Source organism: Dipteris shenzhenensis, chromosome 15, assembly GCF_047967505.1.
Source record: "Dipteris shenzhenensis isolate YYH24624 ecotype China chromosome 15, Dip_SZ_1.0, whole genome shotgun sequence".
Taxonomy (NCBI): Eukaryota; Viridiplantae; Streptophyta; class Polypodiopsida; order Gleicheniales; family Dipteridaceae; genus Dipteris; species Dipteris shenzhenensis.
This window is the reverse complement of record NC_141610.1, coordinates 36035797-36054898: the sequence shown is the minus strand read 5'-3', so window position 1 is coordinate 36054898 and position 19102 is coordinate 36035797. Positions and strand designations below refer to the sequence as shown.

Genomic DNA, 19102 nt, shown 5'->3' with positions numbered 1-19102 from the left:
TAATAGTAGTAATCCTGGAAGTGGCAGCAAAGGTCTCCTCAAAGTCAATGCCTTGTTGTTGGGCATACCATTTTACAACAAGACGGGCTTTGTGTATATCTATGCTGCCATCAGATTTCCTTTTTAATTTGTAGACCCATAGGGTACCAATGGCATGCTTGCCGGGAGGGAGATCTACTAATTCCCATGTGTCATTTTTTGCAATAGATTGTAGCTCAGCTCTCATTGCATCCATCCACTCTTTGCTGTCAAAAGCATCTTTATGGCACAGAGGCTCTTCACTGCAAGCTGTAGCAAGGAGTGCAAACTCAAGAAAATGACCATGCATCTGTCTATTCCCTGATCTTGTCCGGGCAGCAAGAGGTTGATCTTGTTTGCCGTCCCTCAATGTGTCAAGAAGCCATCTGGGAACTTGCCTTTGCTATCTATTGACAGCTTTTTCTTCAATCACTGTATCATGAATAATGGGATCATTTTGTGCTGGAAGAGGAACCTGCAAATCAGCATGCGGTGCTGGCTGATCATTGCTTGTTGGAGGGCTTGCACGAGGCTTATGTTGCTGGTCAAAGTCCCCCTCTGAGGGAAGTAGAGGTAACCAAGAGTCAAAGGCATCAAACATGTCAACTTCTGGCTTAGCTTTGCAGTCCACAAGAGGAGAAGCCGAATGTTCAGCAAAGATTACATCTCTACTGACAATAATCTTCCCACAGTCCACAAGAGGAGAAGCCGAATGTTCAGCAAAGATTACATCTCTACTGACAATAATCTTCCCAGTATTTGGTTGATACAACCGATACCCTCTGCTCTCTTGGCTGTAACCAATAAATATGCATTTGATTGCCTTGTCATCAAGCTTATGTCTCAGTTGAGATGGTACATGAACTATACAAGAGACCCAAAAACTCTCATGTGTGAAAGTGAAGGCTTCCTGCCTTTCCATGCTTCATTAGGTGTAACAGTTCTCAATGCCTATGTAGGTGATCTATTCAGCACATAGTTGGCACACATCATTGCATCAAGCCAAAATTTATTGGGCAAAGACTTGGCCTTAAGCATGCATCTGGCCATCTCCATAGTGGACCTGTTCTTCCTTTCAGGAACAAGATTATGCTGAGGAGTATAAGGAGTAGTGCATGAGTGAACAATGCCCCGTGAAGACAAAAATGCATCAAACTCCTTTGACATATACTCTCCCCCCTAATCTGTGTTGAGGGTGACAAGCTTGCATCCTAATTCATTCTCAACCATATTCAGCCACCTCCGAAAGCATGAGAACACTTCAGATTTGGCTTTTAAAGCACATACCCAACAATATCTTGTGAAGTCATCAATTAGAGTCATGAAATATTTGTACCCTCCAATGGCATTTGTCCTCATTGGGCCACAGACATCACTGTGCACGAGCTGCAATTTCCTTTGTGAGAATTTTGGACAATTCTTTTGAAAAGGAAACCGATGCATCTTACCTAAAAGACAACCCTCACACACATGTTTGGAAACTGTGTGAGTTTGAGGTACATCATTTGCCATGCCCTGTGAATGTAACTTGGCAAGAGCTCTATAATTGAGATGACCCATTCTCTCATGCCAAAGATGAGTTTCAGTACGCTGTGAATCTGAAATAGCAAATGCTTCAATAGAAAGTGCAGCTGAGTGATGATCAAGGTAATAAAGCCCCTTTTGCAAAGTGCCAGTGAGAACTATGGCATTGTCATCACGAAGATCATATACTAGGCATCTGTATCCATCAAAAATCACTCTGAAACCTTTAGTGGCAATTGCTGAAATTATAATCAAGTTGACTTCAATTCCAAGCACAAAAAGAACATTTGTCAAAGTGACAGGATGGCTTGAAATGGATGTAAGCTACACATCTCCAATTCCTTTTACAACATAGGAAGCATTATTAGCACATGTGACAGTCCCCCCTTGAGGTGCATTAGCTAAGGAATGAAACAACTGTCTGCAAGATGTGACGTGCTTGGAAGCACCACTATCAAAATACCAAGACTGGGCATCATTAGCAGTAAAGAATGGATTAACTTTGGAGGGATCAAAGGAGCAATGGACAACGCATGCCCAATCATCCTGGAGAGCATGTTCATGTGAGGCATCTGCTGGCTCATGGGATTTAATTGCATGTGAGGCGTTGACTGTCAATCCTGCTTTCTTTTTCTTTGAAGCAACGCGCTTCCTACATTCTGAGATTTCATGCCCTGGCTTGCGACAATAGTTGCATCTTTTCTTCTTTGACTTATCTGCTGTATTTTGAGATGCATTGGAGGCTTACCCATAGGCTTGGAAGCCTTGCCTTTTCCTATCTACTGTGAAGCAAATGCATGATTAGGAATAGTAGCTTGCCTATTAGCACGACTTTGCTCTTCCTGCAAAAGCAAAGTGTTTAACTGATCAAAGGAGTAGTGGTCTTGATTACCCATGGCCACTAGTCGAAGGGCTGTAGCAAACCCTTGATATGTATCTAGCAGCCCATTCAATGTGGTACTGACAAGCTGAGAATTTGGCACCACCTCATCAATATTGGCAAGTTGTTCCATGAGGTCCTTAACCTTTGTCAAGTATGCATCCATAGAGTCACCTTCATTCATGCTGACTTCCTGCAATTGCCTTCTTAAATATGCAACACGTGCCTCATTGTGAATCTGATAAAGAGAAGCCAATTTGTCCCAAGCATCCTTTGCTGTCCTGCATGACCAGATGTGTGGAATACTGATTCTCTTGCATGATAAAGCAATACAGAAATGTGCATTTGCATCTCTTGCATCCCATCTTGTTTGTTCTTGAGTTGAAGGAGCAACGACAGGGGTGCTAGAGGATAAAGCATCACGAGGAGTACCCTCTGTAGAGGGACCAGCAGTAGGGGCACCCACTGTAGTATTGGCTGGCCTTAGATCAACCCTAGAAACAATGTTCTAGAAATGCCTTGCAACAAGAATATGTTTCATGAGATAAGACCACATCGGATAGTTGGTGCCATCCAACTTATCATCTTCATGAAGAATGCCAAATAAATCATGATTGTTGCCAGCCATTGCAAATGGGACAAGTCAAAAAGCACTGACAAAGTGACCCAAAAGATAGCCTCAAGGCTTGCTGCAAAAAATAGGACTTGCTGTCCAAATCTAAAAAAGCCCCAAAATAAGCTGTAATTTGCAAATGTGATCAAATGGCCTACAATTTCTTGCCAAATTCACTGCAATTCTGAAAGTATTGTGCAAACTGCCTACAATAGACCCAAAAGCCCCAATTTGTAGAGCAAAACTGAGCCAAAAATGGGGCAAATTCAGGAAAAGCCCCAAATTGTCTGCAAATCTGCAATCTACTTGCAAAATCGTAGCCCGAATGCAGAAGCCCCAAATGTCACCAAAATTTTGTAGATCTGTTGCTCCGGCCAGTACGGAATGTATGGAATGGTACGGCCGGTATGAAATTGTACGGACGCCGAAGTACAAAAATGTACGAAAATCGAAAATGTACGAAAACCAAAACTGCGTGAAAATCGAAACTGTACAGAAATCCGTACAACTGTATAGACAAATTTTGACGCGCTATATGGACGGCCGTACGGAATCGTACAAACAGGGTTTTTTTTTTTGGAACAGCTGACGCACTGTACGGAAATCTGTACGACTGTACAAAATCGTACAAATAGCAGATCGCGGGGTCGCGTTGGAGCTGTGCGGGACGTCCGGTAGCTGAGCTTGATGATGGAGCTGAACTGCGGGAGCTGGAGCTGGAAGCAAGAAGCTAGAAGTAGAGAGCAGGTCCACGGAAGGAAGTGCTCTGATACCACTGTAGGCTCATGGAAGCAAAAGGATGCACGAGAGTGGAGCAAGAAGTGGAAGCCGTCACATTAACTAGTATGAAAATGAAAGTACAAAAGTACTATAAAAGAGAACCCTAGGATCTACTGTCCTAGTGATACCAGTAGTACTAGGTGTCATAAGACACTAAAAGTACTAGGTGACCTAAGTGCCAATAACTAAAGCTACATGGCACATACCGGGGCCCAAAATATAATAGCTTTTCTAAAGATAAGAAAGCTAAAAGCAGAAAAGCTAAAAGTAGAAAAGCTGAAGTAGCTTTTTGGAAAAGCAAAAAGCAGAAAAGCTAAACTATCTTTTTAGAAAAGCGAAAAGCAGAAAAGCTAAAGTAGCATTTTAGAAAAGCATCAACTGTCAACAAATTGATACTTCAATAACTTTATGAATATGGTTATTATTATTTTACCCTTCACCAAGGTTAATTAATCTAGAGGCCTAGGATTCAATCAACCCTAGAATTTAGACAACTTGTATCTAACTCTAGATAACTAAGAATTCTACCCAACTTTTAGCCCTCAAAAGGCTTTCGGAACTAGATTCTCAAGGACTGGGTTTTGAGATCACTTCCAACTCACAAGCCTATGTGACCTAGATCTGTCCTCATTGACTAAGCATCATAGCCCAACACACCAAGGCTCACCCCCAAGGCCGTTGAAGGTGTCAGGAGGAATGGTCGGGTATTGAGAATCCTTGAGGATGTGCGAAGTGTCATCAGTCTAGTACGGCATATTAGTAATTTAATACCAGGTGGAGGGTGATCCAATAAGGTGAAGGGTGAATATGGCAAAGAGAGAGACCATGCTGAAGATGGTAACAAGACCATACTGAAGATGGTAAACATAGACCATGCTGGAGATGGTAAACCAAGACGGTACTGAAGACGGCAGATCACACTGAAGGTGATAGAGCCACAGTGAAGGTGACTAGTTGCACTGAAGGCGATGGACCACATTGAAGGCAATAAGAGCTCTAATGTCCGGAAAGGGTCACATGTTGTGGGATTGCCAGTCCTGGTTGAGTAAGTTGGATGCTTTGTGGAATGCTTGGACACATTTACAGTTGGTCATGGACAATGGTGAATGCCTTAGCCTTGCCTTGGCACTTGGGTACTAGTGTGTGCACTAGGATGGAATGCAGGTTATAGCCAAGGTTTGGCTTGGACTGTGAAATTGCCCGTGGGGCAGAGCACAAGGGTGAGCCCTTGTTGTATGTACCAATTTCATTTCTAAAGAAATAAATAAATACCGGAAGGGGTGCCAAGTGTTTGGGGCCAGTGTGGTGTCTTGTACTTGGTTTCATTGATCAGGGGCACTCTAGCCTCCATCCAATTATTTCTCAAATTGTTTCTAAGTGGTATTGTTTAAAGCTAAGTGGTTGGAAATGATGCAATGTGGCTGTGAATAATGAATATGCAATGATAGTTATGGTCTACTATCCTTTAGGAAACTGAAGGCCGGTTACATGGGCCTTATTGATGTGGTTTTGGGTTGTGACTAGATGAAGTCATTAGTGTTAGAAATGAATCCCTACAGTGGTACTACACAATGCAAGACTGATAACTATCAAAGGGTAGCCACTATATTCAAATGTAGGAGAAATGCACTTAGTCCATTGCTATACGTCACATTTCTTTGTCCTCTTGAATAAGATGGACATAGACTTTATCACCCCAAGCCTATAGGACCTTCATCATCCATTGGCATCAGGTCTACCACTAGAACTCAGTGCAGAAATATCATAGGCTAGGCTAGGATGAAGAACATGAATATATTTGATCATCTTGCCCCCTTTCATCAATACCCTGAGTGAATAGAGGTAGCTTCCAGAATTGCCTGATATAATATTTCATTGTTCCTTGCTATGTCAGATCATACCACTGACATAAATATTGGTCTCTAGCAAGGGGTGAAACAAAAGTCTGGAATATCTCTGTTTTGAGCTCATCCCAGGTGCTAATAATTGTTCCTTCCCTTTGGTGATGCCTCCAGCAGGAGTGGGCAAGAAACCTCAAGGTGCAGAACAGCAAACTTGATCCCCTTTTGGGTACAAAACAAAATATCATCCAATTTGCTGAGCCATTCCTCCAATACATTGGGAGAACATGAATCACCCTTGAACTTAGAGAGAATAATCTAGTCCTACACATCTTTATCTTGATGTAGAGTCCCTTTTGATTCAGTTGATTTGACAATTTGGATATATCGCTGGAAATTCAACACTGCCCTGAGATCTAGTCCTTTATATTCATTATAATTTTGATATAAACCATCACCATCAGTACTATTACCTTTAGGAGCATTAACATTTGACAGTTCCTTATCCTTGTGAGCTGCTAGTTCACTGGATGATAAGCCCTCCTGGCAGAAGACATAAAACCCACCAAATCTGCTTCTAGAACTGGATCGTCTTCAGAATCAGGGTCTGCTAAAGACCCATGGGTCTCTTCCCCTCGTGGATTTGACTTATCTTAAGTTGAAAACCCTCTCTCATAGTTGATGAAAGATTCTGCAGTCTTTGATCCACCCTCTGATTATTCAGCTTGATTTCATTAGTCAAATCCTTAAATACTTGGAGCAATGGTCCCATGCAATTCTGAATCAATTGCTCAGGACAAACTTGGAAATATTTGTCTCTGTAGGAGATGGATCATTGCCCTCAGCCTCTTCCCTACAAAGTGAAGCCTCGGCCTGCTCACCAACTGTTGGTCCCACAGCCGAAATTGCAGTGCCCCCATTCCTTATGGAATCTTCGATTTCTTCACTATCCATTCTAGGGTCTGAGTCAATAAGTGCCTACCCTCTAGACTGTTTAGCAGATTTCCTTGTAGGCATTTATAGAGACAGAGGGATCACTGATCTGAACCAGAATTTGAAATTTTCTCCAATCCAAATACGTATGTACGACTCAGTTGAGCATAGGCAGAGGATAGAATGGTAAAACCCCAGAGTCGCTGGAAATCGACTTGGATACAAACAGCCCCAAATTGCAGCTCCAGACCAGGTATTTTGTAATGATCAGTTAGGGCTTTTAATGAAGATAGCAAGGTGATCAGAATGATGTTTAAAAAACTCAATTCTGACAACTTCAAACCTGTCTGCAAGCTGACACAAGGCATCCACTGATTGGAACAACTAACTGCGAAAGAAATTTGTACAGAGGTATGCCATAGGCTCAGGAACACATGCTCCAATTCTCAAACTGAAATGTACAATGAATTCCCACAGTTTTCCATGATTTATGCCCTGATACAAGTGCAATAGAAATGGTTCTAGCTATGGATATACCTAACTAGTTTAGCCTAGTTAGACAGTCCTAAGCTAGCCCTATTCAAGCTTAGAGTAGAAATGCATAGTTCAGAACTGAAAGTAGGCTAGGACCATTCATTCAGAGCAAGGAGTGCAATGCTGAAGTGTACAGAAAGTACAATGCTGGAATGATTAGAAAAGTACTTTATTAGAGTTGGAGGAAGAGAGAGAGAGAGTAGGTCGGTAGCTGGACGTACAACAGGGCTTGTGAGGGGCTGCACAAGGACAGAAAAGTTAATTCCTTCTTGAATTCAGTTGGAGCTAGGAGCTCTTGCTGTTAGAATTCAATTTGGCATTATCACAGTGTATTGACATAGGTTGAGTACAAATGAGGCAGCCATGCCTTTTATAGAAACTAGGGCAGGCTGTTTTACAGCTTTGCTTATGGGATAATACCCCTAGACTGCCACATAGCAGCCCTAAGTACAAGAACAAAGTACAAAGCTAATTAAAAAGCTACTAACTAACCCCTTTTGTTACAATTGCCCATATTGATGCCTATAAGAAACTCTGCAAGTGCAAAGGCAGCAGCAATAGGTTGTCCTCCCCATCCAGCTTCTTCATAGGCACTCCGTACTTCACGATTGCCTAGGCAAGTGGACATGACTACGGAGTCGGAGGTCTGCGAGATGCTTGGAGGAAATGTGGTTGTGCTACTGTGTTAGATGGTTGGGCTGATGTGTGCAAGCAACACATGATCAAGTGACCAGGAGGATGACAAGCAAGAAGGCAGAGGGAGACGAGGGACGCTTAGCACAGCAACATTGGCAACCAAGAAGAGGAGAGATTCTTTTTACAAATATTGATGCATTAAAGCTTTGTTTATTTGTTAGAAAACAAAAAGCAAAGCAATCTCACATAATTCCCTCATAGTTACTAACACTCAGTCTTACTCCTGTTGATACATAACATATCCCCAAACCTTGAGGCTAACATCTTTGCCATCTCCTAGTCTCCTAATCCTACACATTTGGAACTATTAGAATTCAAAAGAGAATACTGCATGCAGACACACAGATAACAAACACTTACCATTCGGATTGCCTTGCTCGTAAAAGCTACGCAGAAGTGCAACTGCGTCATCTGCTAAGAAGCCTCCAGCACATATGAACTTGTAGAATTGGAGCCCAGTAGGTAAGCTATGGAAACAATAGATACACACAATAAGGCTTGTTAGACTACTACTGACCCCAACTCCTTTTGATACAGGAATAGAGTGTCTGTTTTCATGATAGTCCAAGTAGGGAAGTCAATAAGTAAGGATCACTTGAAAAGTACAAATTCTGAGCTCAAAATAAAATTTCCTTTCGGTTGTGCATTATCAAACTGGACACTTCAGAGAGAAGCAAAACCTACAGGAGAGTGCAGTCTCGGTAGTGCATAAGAATTCTCTGTCAAAAAAGATACATACCTTTGACCGCAGGGCCCTGAACCATCTTCATGCAAAGCAAGGACAGAACCACACCCTCCAAATCTTTCATTTCCGCAGCCATAAAAAACTTTTCCTATTCCTGTAGTATACATGAACTATTTGCTGCTGTTGAGTTGCAAAGACGGAATAAACGGGTTGACTAGTTTTGCACATTTAACGAGACCTAGGTTTGATGGAGTGCCCACTCATACCATCATGCGTCAATTCCTTCCATGTGCATTCCAAAGGGAGCATTCCTTTTTAAGACATCACCTTAGGACAACACATCTCACAGCAGACTCAATTTTGAGAACTTGCTAGTTTTCCTCCTACATTTTGACAACATAGACATAGATCTTTGTTCTTTTTACAATGAATTGCCACATTGAGCAACAAGTCTAGACAAGGCTGAAATACGAGAAACTCCTCTAATTATAGCATAATTTGGGAAATGCAAAAAACCAACCTAGAATAGAAATGGCAGCCGCGCACATGATGCATGGTTCACATGTGACATATAGCTCACATGCAGAAAATCTGTCAGAAACTTCCTGCTGGGAGAGGCCTGACTGCTGCCATCCCATGAGAATTTTATCAATGGCTTCCATTTCAGCATGCCTTGTTGCCTGTGATAACAAAACATCAGCATTTCAAAAGAAAATAGATCCACAATGCTAAACTTCTGCATAAACTTATTCCTTCCTCAATCAATGCCAAGCTGCAAAATCATCCTTGCCTTTGTCCACAGCTACCACCTGTCCTATGAATGCAGGGATAACACAAGAGATGGAGGGTAGGTTGGGCAGCCCCTACCCACATGGTGTTGGACAAATACGATCAATGCCCCAGCTGTTAGCCCCCATATAAGAAGCGCAAACGTGGCTTGACACTTGTAGGAATATGAGGGAAAGAAAGTTTATTGAAGTCTTCGGAAGACCGATGGGTCTATGAGACTATGAAATAACCTGATACAAATCCAGCTAGAGGGGTGGAGCTACTAACCGAGCATCCACACTCATGCAGAAACAGAAAACTGTATCACACATAGTCACGATAATAGTAAACATCTACAGCAAAACCATCGTCCACTACCTTCATAGGACAGAAGGAAGTGTGCTATAGGACAATGTGGCCCTCCCCTCGTCAAGATTGAGGGAGTGATAGCATGAAATCAGATGTGGTGGACGGTGACCGAGTGAGCTGAGTAAGAAAAGCAGATAGATGAGATATGGATGAGTAGGGCCCAGTAGGGTATGAGAGAGATGAGAGAGGCATGGATGGTGTAATCCCAATGGGATGCGGAAGGGATGGCTGACTAAGAGGAATTGGTGAAAGAAAGGTCGAGTAATGTGGGCCTGTGTGTATCGCCCTTGGTGAAGGTGACCCAAGTGATGAGTCGGATAAAGAGGTCAAAAGACCCCCCATCATGGATGTAGGTGTGACTATAGCAATAGGTGTAATTGCAGATGTAGGCGTAATTGTAGCAGTAGGTGTAGCTATAGATGTGATAGTGGCTGAGGTAGACCCTGTCAATGTGGTTGTAGCTGGAGCTGATGTGGATCGCATCAGTGAATATGTAGATGTGATTGCAGCCGTAACTGAGGCTGTAATAGCCCCTGTCGATGTGGACGTTGAAGCGGATGTCTTGTGGACTGCCCTGCTTTCCATTCCGATTGAAGCGCTTGTTGACATTTTTGAGTTGAAGCTGCACCTGTTGAGGGTCATCTTCCTTCTTAGGCTTGTCTTTGTCATTATCCTTCTCCCTTTCGCCTTTCCCCATTGCAATTACTAACTCTTGATCTTTGTTGTTTCCTTTTTTTGCAGGTGAAAGCAAGGGGCCCTCAAGTGGGCCAGGCCACAGTAGGTCCATCCATTATGCAGTGGAGAGAGGCTGCCAGTAGTGGAGGGGGTGAAGAGGCTGTCAGTGGTGGATGGGCTGCAAGAAGAGGGGCTGTAGGCGGAGTGGAGAAGGCGAAGGGGCTACTCGAGGGCCAAGAGGCCAGGCGCAGCGGGAGAGGGGCCGGACGAGGCAAGGTGGCCAAGCAGATAAGGCGGGGGAGCCAAGTGGGTATGGCGGAGGGCTAGGAGCAGCAGGTAGGGAGGGGCGGGTGAGGAGCAGCGAGCGAGGAGAGGCGGGTGAGGAGCAGTGAGCGGAGGCGGGTGAGGAGTAGCAAGAGGGGGCTGCAGATAGAGCGGTGGAGAGGGGGCTGCAGATGGAGCCGGGTTTTGTCAGTTCAGTTTTTGGGCATTTCAGCCTCTTCCTTGGTGCAGATCAGCAGCATGCTGGAGAACGCAGCAGAAGAGATTCTCACAGCAGGTAGGGAGGGGCGGGTGAGGAGTAGCGAGCGAGGAGAGGCAGGTGAGGAGCAGCGAGCGGAGGCGGGTGAGGAGTAGCAAGAGGGGGCTGCAGACAGAGCGGTGGAGAGGGGGCTGCAGATGGAGCCGAGTGGAAGGGCCATTCGTCAGTTCAGTTTTTGGGCATTTCAGCCTCTTCCTTGGTGCAGATCAGCAGCATGCTGGAGAACGCAGCAGAAGAGGTTCTCACAGCAATCAGTTTCCAGAAATCATCCAAGTGGACACAGAAAGGCAGTTCTACATCTTGTAGGAGAGTCAGACCGTGGTGCATAGGAGGCTTCAGTAGTAGACTCAGCTACGGCAGCCATTGGTGCCTTACCTCAGCAATTATTTGCGGTATAGATTTGACAAGGTTTTCTAAGTCCTTAGCTACAAGACATGTGTTGAGCTATCACCCCGATATTGTGGGCCGTGGGTTAATACTAAAGAGAATAGGCAAGGTTGCCTATCGGTTAGAATTACCAATGGGTTGCAAAGTGCATCCAACATTTCATGTATCTTTAATAAAACAGCCAAACGATTCCTAATTGATGGAATTCTTATGTTACACGAACTAAAGGAAAATGCAAAACACAAGCCAGTATAAATGAATAGGTCATTGTTATGTTGTACGTCTCCATACGTAAGAATATTTTGGTTAGCCAGCTTTCATAGCAAATTCCATCTGTGGGGCTTACTAGCCTTCATAGAAGTAGTTACTAGTGTTATCATTCGTTGGGCAGCCGGAAGGTTGAAATAATTATGGTCAAAGAACTTTGATGATAGGTTCCGAGACAACTAGAAGGGTCAATGGACCTCCGTGCCTATTTGTTTGGTTAATTTGTTAGTCATGTGCATAGGGAATCACCTTGCTACAACCATAAATGCACTAAATCCATACGGTAAACTTGCACTTGTGTTCATCCATAGCAAATAATATATACATAAAGTCCTTATGAACATGTTTAAACATAGTATATGTTAGGGGGTAATTGCATCAATAGGCATCCACAACTAAATTATAGTAGCCTTTTGTACAACTTGAACATCATGAAACTGTTCTTGTCATCAAATTGCAATATTGAATACACATGAGATTTGAATCAATGTTGCAAGAAACATGTCTAGAATTTAACAGGCGTTTCGTCTAGAAATGCATATAAATATGTAATTTATATAAAATATATTATTATATATACATATATTACATGCACGCATACCTCAGCTATGGAGGCAAGTAACGAGCTGCAGCAGCAAAACCAAGCAGATTCGATGCGAAAAAACAAGCAAAAATGTCCCGTCGCATTGCGTTTTGTGCCCAGACATTTCGCCCTAGACATGTCGTTTCACACGTTTCGTAGAAACGTTCCTTGCAAGAAACGTTTCGTCGCATTTTGGTGCCTCAAAACGCGTTTTCTGGTCACATTGATTTGAATTGAGAATTTAACCAACATTTGAGTGAGTCCTCTTTATAGAAACAAACTAGCGAAATTAAGCAAATCAAAGTTTGTATTTGGATGTATGCTATGGAGTCTAAAGAAAAAGGTGATAGAAACAATAAAATGTGAGATACGAAGCATGCAAGAAAACAAATATTGGAAGTCGACTCATGTTTAGGTCATCCATAATCATGACAGCCCAAGCGTGATTATGATGAGGCGGGAAACCCAAAAGGGCTTGACAGTGCTTGCAGATTCGAAGGCCAAGACCTAGAGATTCCTCTCTTCAGTCATTAAATGAAGGGTGCACTAGTAGCCCAAGAGAGGGCTAAAAGTGAAAGGTCCAAGCCTTAAGGACACATGGTGCCACGTGTAGGCATTGGGCTAGGAGGGAGGTTTCTAGAGAGAGAGCCCCAACAGAAAAGAGAAGAGGGAACTCAGAAGGAGTTTACGTAAGAAAAAGAAGGGGCACTCTATGTAACCACGGCTGGGTAGTGAAAAGCTTTAGGAGCCCTCTTGTTCAGATGGTGTTGCATTGATATCAGAGCTTGACAATCTTGCATTCTCGCTGCTTGCAGTTTTGCTTAGCTTGACCTTCCTACTAAGTATCTGATTTAAATCGTGGAAGAGCTACATCACCATAAGGTCTTTAGACCTTTGCAAAAAGACATGTCATCATAGCTTTATCACCCTTCGGTCTCTAATTTACCTTCAAGGACTTCAAAAGCCATTGGGTCTCAAAGGCCCTTAACTTCTCCAACCTTCTTAGCCTTCTTAGCCTCTTCAAATTCAAGGAAAGAGATCAAAGATTGATATTGGGTAGATCGAGGTCGAAGGAAGCGAATTCAAAGTGGGATTAAAAAGGTGAGATCTTAAAGCAAAAGAGCAACTCGATTTCGAAAACAAATCCAATGTCTCAAACAAGTATAAGGGAAGTGGCCATCATATTTTTCTCTCAATAAAGCTCTTTGCTTTATATTTTTTGAGAGATTCTCATTTTTAAAATGACGAGTCCAAAAAGAGAGGAGAGGATTAGGGAGAGAGAGGAAAGGGCTAGAAAAGGAAAAGCGATCATGGAAAAGGAAATGCATGAGGAAGCGCATAATAAAATTCAAGAGAAATATGAAAATGGAGGATGTTGATTACGGTGATTATGGAATCCCGTATACGGAATGCACTAAACTAGAAACTTGAACACAAAATATAGAAAAGTAGTTAGAGACGATCAATGATACATTAAAAACTCTAACTCATGCCATATCCAAATTATATGATTCTCAATTGGTAACTCCTATGGCGCAATCACCGACTCCCCTTGGGTAAGTTGAGAGGGCCACCTCTTGACTTAAAGAAACCTCTAACATACTTAAGGATTTGAAACCACCAATTTTCAATGGGGAAGAAAAAGAACGCAACAAGGACGCGATTAATATGTTCTTGCAAAAATGGCAAGACTTCCATCGACTCAGGAATACCCCTCTTGAAAATCAAGTCATGGAAGCGAGTCTTTCCATTGGAAATAAGACCTATAAATGGTGGATGAGCCTCAGGGAAAATGATAGGATCCCTAGGTATTGGGCTGAATTTAAACAAGCCTTCTTAAAAGAGTTTTTACCCAAAAATGAGTTAGAAAGAGCTTGGGACGATTGTCCTATGGGTAAGAACAGTCTCGTCCAGTACATAGCAAACTATAGGAAGGCAATGCTTAAGCTAAAAGGAATCAATGAATTTCAGAAGATAAGGAGTTTCGTGAGAGGTCTGAAAGACACCTATAAGATCGAGGCAAAAAGAAATTCTCCTAAGACCTTTGAAGAAGCAATTAAATATGCCCAAATCTATGACAACACGACAGGGAAATCCAAAGTTGAAACTTCGGAACAAACAAGCTTTGTTCCTAACTTCAACAAATTTCCCAATTTGAAAAGGAAGGGGCACTAAGGGACTCTTAGAATTGGAAAAACTACTCTTGCTGATGCACGAAGAGCATGAAGAAGAGGCAGTAGAGAGGAAAGAGAGGAGCTCCCCTCTGCAGCTGCCCGCCACCACCCGTCGCCATCACCCAGTCCCCTTGGCAGCGCCCTGCTCCCTTGGCAGCACCCTGCTCCCTTGGCCGCGCAGGCTCCCTTGACAACGCCCTGCTCCCTTGGCCGCGCCCTTCAGGTCGCCCCCCTTCAGCCCATCTGGCCATGCCCTGCTGGTCACGCCCCCCTAGCCCGTCTGGCCATGCCCCTCTTGCCCTTCAGGTCGCCCCTTCAGGCCGCCAGTCGCTGTTGTCCGCCCCTCCTTTGCGCTTCAGGCTGGGCTGCTTCAGTTACCTCTCTGGGGCTGTTCTGCTCGTGTTCCAGGGAGCTGAGTTCCTGGGCTGTTTCCAGGGCATGGGCATTGGCGGAGCTTTCTGCTTCAGCATTGAGCGGCCTCTTTTCATCCCACGCATGCTGAAGTTTGGGGCATTCATTAACCAAGTTTTTTGGGGATTGACTAGTGGTTGGTTGCGAGTTCTTGGTGCGTATTTTCAGCAGAGGTAGCTCCTCTCCTCAGGACAGCGCAAGCTGAGACAATGGAGGACACTAATGCCACTCCCGTCGTCGAACCTGAGGAGATTGAAGTCTCAGTTTCTTTTCCTCCCGACATTGTGCAGATGATTGAGGTAGCAGAGGAGGGTTTTCATTTGACGCTCATCATTGGCTTTCTACCTGGTAGAGGCCAACAGTTACGTGATTAGGTGTACACCAACATGGCCTCATTGGGTGTCTCAGTTACGGTTTTCCGATTGCTTGGCAGAGGGTACTTTTCTTTTGGCCTTCAGTCTGTAAAGCAGGCTCAAAAAGTACTTGAGCTCACCGATTCTGTTTCATAGCAGAGTCATCCATTTGTGGCTTTGGCGGAAGCACTTCAGTACTACTTCTCCGGGACCGTGACAGGTCTCTTTTTGGATGCTTTTCCCTGGACTTCCTGATGAGGTCAACTCTTGTCGCAGAGCTGTGGAGCATACGGCTAGTGTGGCAGGTACAGTCATCCCATCAGGTACTAGACTTTCCTATGCTCAGTCACTTACAGGTACAGGTGTTACGAGGGTCAGACTCACTTCAGAGTTCCCCCCTCCTCGACCTTTGCCTACTTTGATTTCGTACTCCACAGGAGACCTGTTGTATGATTCGTTTTGAATGGAATATATTACTCTTTAATTGAAAAGGAAGGGGCACTTCAAGGAGGAGATTTCTCGGGCACCACCTAAGAAACCTCAAACACAAAATTATTCTCTCGTAAAGAAAGAGGATTATGAAAGGGCCAAGCAATAAAATCTTTGCTTCAAATGTTTGGTAAAAAACCATGCTACTTGGAACTGTCCTAAAAATAAACAGGCGGGAGTTAAAGCCCTAAATAAACCTCCACAAAACCAAGTGCACACGGTGTACGTGTTGCCGCTTTATGGTACTCAAAAGTACACTGAGGTAGAGGTTTATGATGAGGACATCACCCACGTGTGTTGTCTCTCATCGGCAATGTGACAACCCACCTTTGGTCCTCATGATTTAATGAGGATGCATGGAAAAATAAAGGAGCAAAGGGTAAGAATTATGGTCGATGATAGCACAACACATAATTTCTTAAACTACTTGCTAGTTAAGAAATTGAAGTTGCTAGAGAGTCCAAGTGCCCATACATATGTGGTCTCTCTAGCAAAGGGCAGTGATAGAAAGTTGGGACACCATGATTCATGGAGCAGACGTGGAATTCCAAGGTTATCAGGATGCCCTGGATTTTCAAATCATGAATTTTGATCAAACTGATGTCGTTCTTGGTCGAGAATAGTTGTATAGTCGTGGGCATAGCTTACAGCAGAGTTATCTAAATAACTGTAGGCCATCTTCTGGTGGTTCTAGTGATGCCCTATAGGCCATGGTATGTGCCTTGTAGGCATAAGTATAGGCACTTATAGTGTTAGTGCCTTCTAGGCCACATAGGACACTTAGTCCTAGGTCTAGGTACAAGTACTTTGTACTTGCGTGTTTTCAGGTTATCTAAGTTTTGACGTGACTACTCAACAATCGACTCGTCTTGTACCTGCACTCTCTCTCTCTCTCTTCGTTCCGTACCTTTAGTGATATGAAAGCAGAGCTTCGCTTCCTGTGCCTCTGGTCCGTACTGCCCGTACAACAGTACGGACGTTCGTACAACCAACGGATATTGTACTGTGTACCGTATCTTCAGTGGCTACGCGTTGTCGTACCCTGCATCGCCGTACTGAATCGTGCATCGTTCGTATATTTGCATCGTGGGACGCCGTACATCCGTCGTCACTTGTACATGCGCCGTACAACCGTACAGCTTTGCTCTGTACTAGTCGTCGTCATCGTACCTTCAGTGGTATATGATCCGTACACGCGATCCGTACTTGCGTTGCCCGTACAGACCCGTACCTGCAGTACAAGTTCTACGCAGATCCCCGTACCTTACCTGCAGTACAAGTCTTACGCAGATCCCCGTACCGTACCCGCAGTACAAGTCCTACACATATCTCCGTACAGCCGTACAACAGTACTTAAGCTGACAGTATAGCCGTACGTTGTACTTGAGCTGTCTGTACAGCTTGTTTGCAGGACATTGAGTCTTTTTTTGCAGGATATTGAGTCAGATTTGCAGGACATTGGGTCAGATTATCATACATTGGGTCACATTTGCAAAATTTCAGCAAAATTTGGGGCTTTTCCACATTTGCCCTCTTTTTGGCCTATTTGCCCTCAATAAATTTGGGGCTTTTGCCAAATTTGCTGTTTTTGCAGTGAACATTGCCTGTCACAGTCACATTTGGGTCAGATCTGCATTTGCCCTTTGATTTGGGTCAGAAATTTGCAGATATTTGCTGTCATATTTGGGACAGTCAGCTTTTTGCAGTGATAGCCTTGAGGCTTTTGGGTTTTCAGGTCTTTTTCAGGGTATCACAGTTGCTATGGCTGGGAACAATCAAGATTTATTTGGAGTTCTTCGTGAAGATGATAAGTTGGATGGCACCAACTATCCGATGTGGTCTTATCTCATGAAACATATTCTTGTTGCAAAGCATTTGTGGAATATTGTTTCTGGGGCTGATCTGAGGCCAGCCAATGCTACAGTGGTTGTTTCTACTGCTGGTTCTTCTGCAGGGGGTACTCCTCCTGATGCCTCTTCCTCTAGCACTCCTGCTGCTACTCTTCCAACTCAAGAACAGTCAAGATGGGATGCAAGCGATGCAAATACACATTCATGCATTGCTTTATCATGCAAGAGAATCATTATTCCACACATCCGGTCTTGCAGGACAGCAAAGGATGCTTGGGATAAATTGGCTTCTCTCTATCAGATACGCAATGAATCTCGTGATGCATATTTAAGAAGGCAATTACAGGAAGTGAATATGAATGAAGGTGAGTCAATGGATGCATATTTAACAAAGGTCAAGGACCTCATGGAACAGCTTGCTAACATTGATGAGGTGGTGCCAAATTCACAGCTTGTTAGTACCACATTGAATGGACTGCCAGATACATATCAAGGGTTTGCTACAACCCTTCGATTAGTGGCCATGGGTAATCCAGATCACTATTCTTTTGACCAGCTAGTTACTTTGCTTTTGCAGGAAGAGCAAAGTAGAGCTAACAGACAAGCCATTATTCCTGATCATGCATTTGCTTCACAACAGACAGGAAGAGGCAAGGCTTCCAAGCCTATGGGCAAGCCAAAATCTGCGCACAGCAGCTGCAATTCCTCCCATGCATCTACAAATACAGCAAATAAGGGAAAGAAGAAAAGATGCAACTATTGTCGCAAGCCTGGACATGACATTTCAGAATGCAAGAAGCGCATTGCTTCGGAGAAAAAGAAAGCACGATTGACAGTTAATGCCTCACATGCCATTGAATCCCATGAGCCAGCAGATGCTTCACATGCACATGCTCTTCAGGATGATTGGGCATGGGCTGTCCATTGCTCATTTGATCCCTCCAAAGTTGATGCACTCTTTACTACTAATGATGCTCAGTCGTGGTACTTTGATAGTGGTGCTTCCAAGCATGTCACATCTTGCAAACAGTTGTTTCATTCTCTAAGTGATGCACCTCGAGGGGGGACTGTTACATGTGCTAATAATGCTTCATATGCTGTAAAAGGAGTTGGAGATGTGTAGCTCACATCCATTTCCAGCCATCCTGTCACTCTGATAAATGTTCTTTTTGTACCTGGCATTGAAGTCAACTTGATTTCAATTTCAGCAATTGCTACTTCAGGTTTCATAGTAATTTTTGATGGCTACAGAGGCCTAGTATATGATCTTCGCGATGACAATGCCATAGTTCTCACTGGCACTTTGCAAAAAGGGCTTTATCACCTTGATCATCATCCAGCTGCACTTTCTATTCAAGCATTGGCTATTTCAGATTCACAGCTTGCTGAAACTCATCTTTGGCATGAGAGAATGGGCCATCTCAATTATAGAGCTCTTGCAAAGCTACATTCACAACAGATGGCAAATGATGTACCTCAGACTCACACAGTTTCCAAACATGTGTGTGAGGGTTGTCTTTTGGGTAAGATGCATCGATTTCCTTTTCAAAAGAATTATCCACAACTCTCACAAAGGAAATTGCAGCTAGTACACAGAGATGTCTGTGGCCCAATGAGGACAAATGCCATTGGAGGATACAAGTATTTCATGACTCTCATTGATGATTTCACAAGGTATTGCTGGGTATATCCTTTAAAGGCCAAATCTGAAGTTTTCTTATGCTTTCAGAG

General features: G+C 43.6%; 1 protein-coding gene across 2 annotated transcripts in view; it reads right to left on the bottom strand.

Annotated features, from left to right (window-relative positions):
- Positions 1 to 19102, bottom strand: part of EMB2191 (Cytidine/deoxycytidylate deaminase family protein) — a 90117-nt gene that overhangs the window by 15819 nt on the left and 55196 nt on the right. For both annotated transcript variants that reach the window (XM_087385882.1, XM_087385883.1), the window contains exons 5-7: positions 9025 to 9184; positions 8559 to 8658; positions 8180 to 8286 (exon numbers count right to left, since the gene is read on the bottom strand). In XM_087385882.1, coding sequence (XP_087242008.1) covers positions 8180 to 8286; positions 8559 to 8658; positions 9025 to 9184 — 367 coding nt within the window. The remainder of the gene's footprint in view (positions 1 to 8179; positions 8287 to 8558; positions 8659 to 9024; positions 9185 to 19102) is intronic.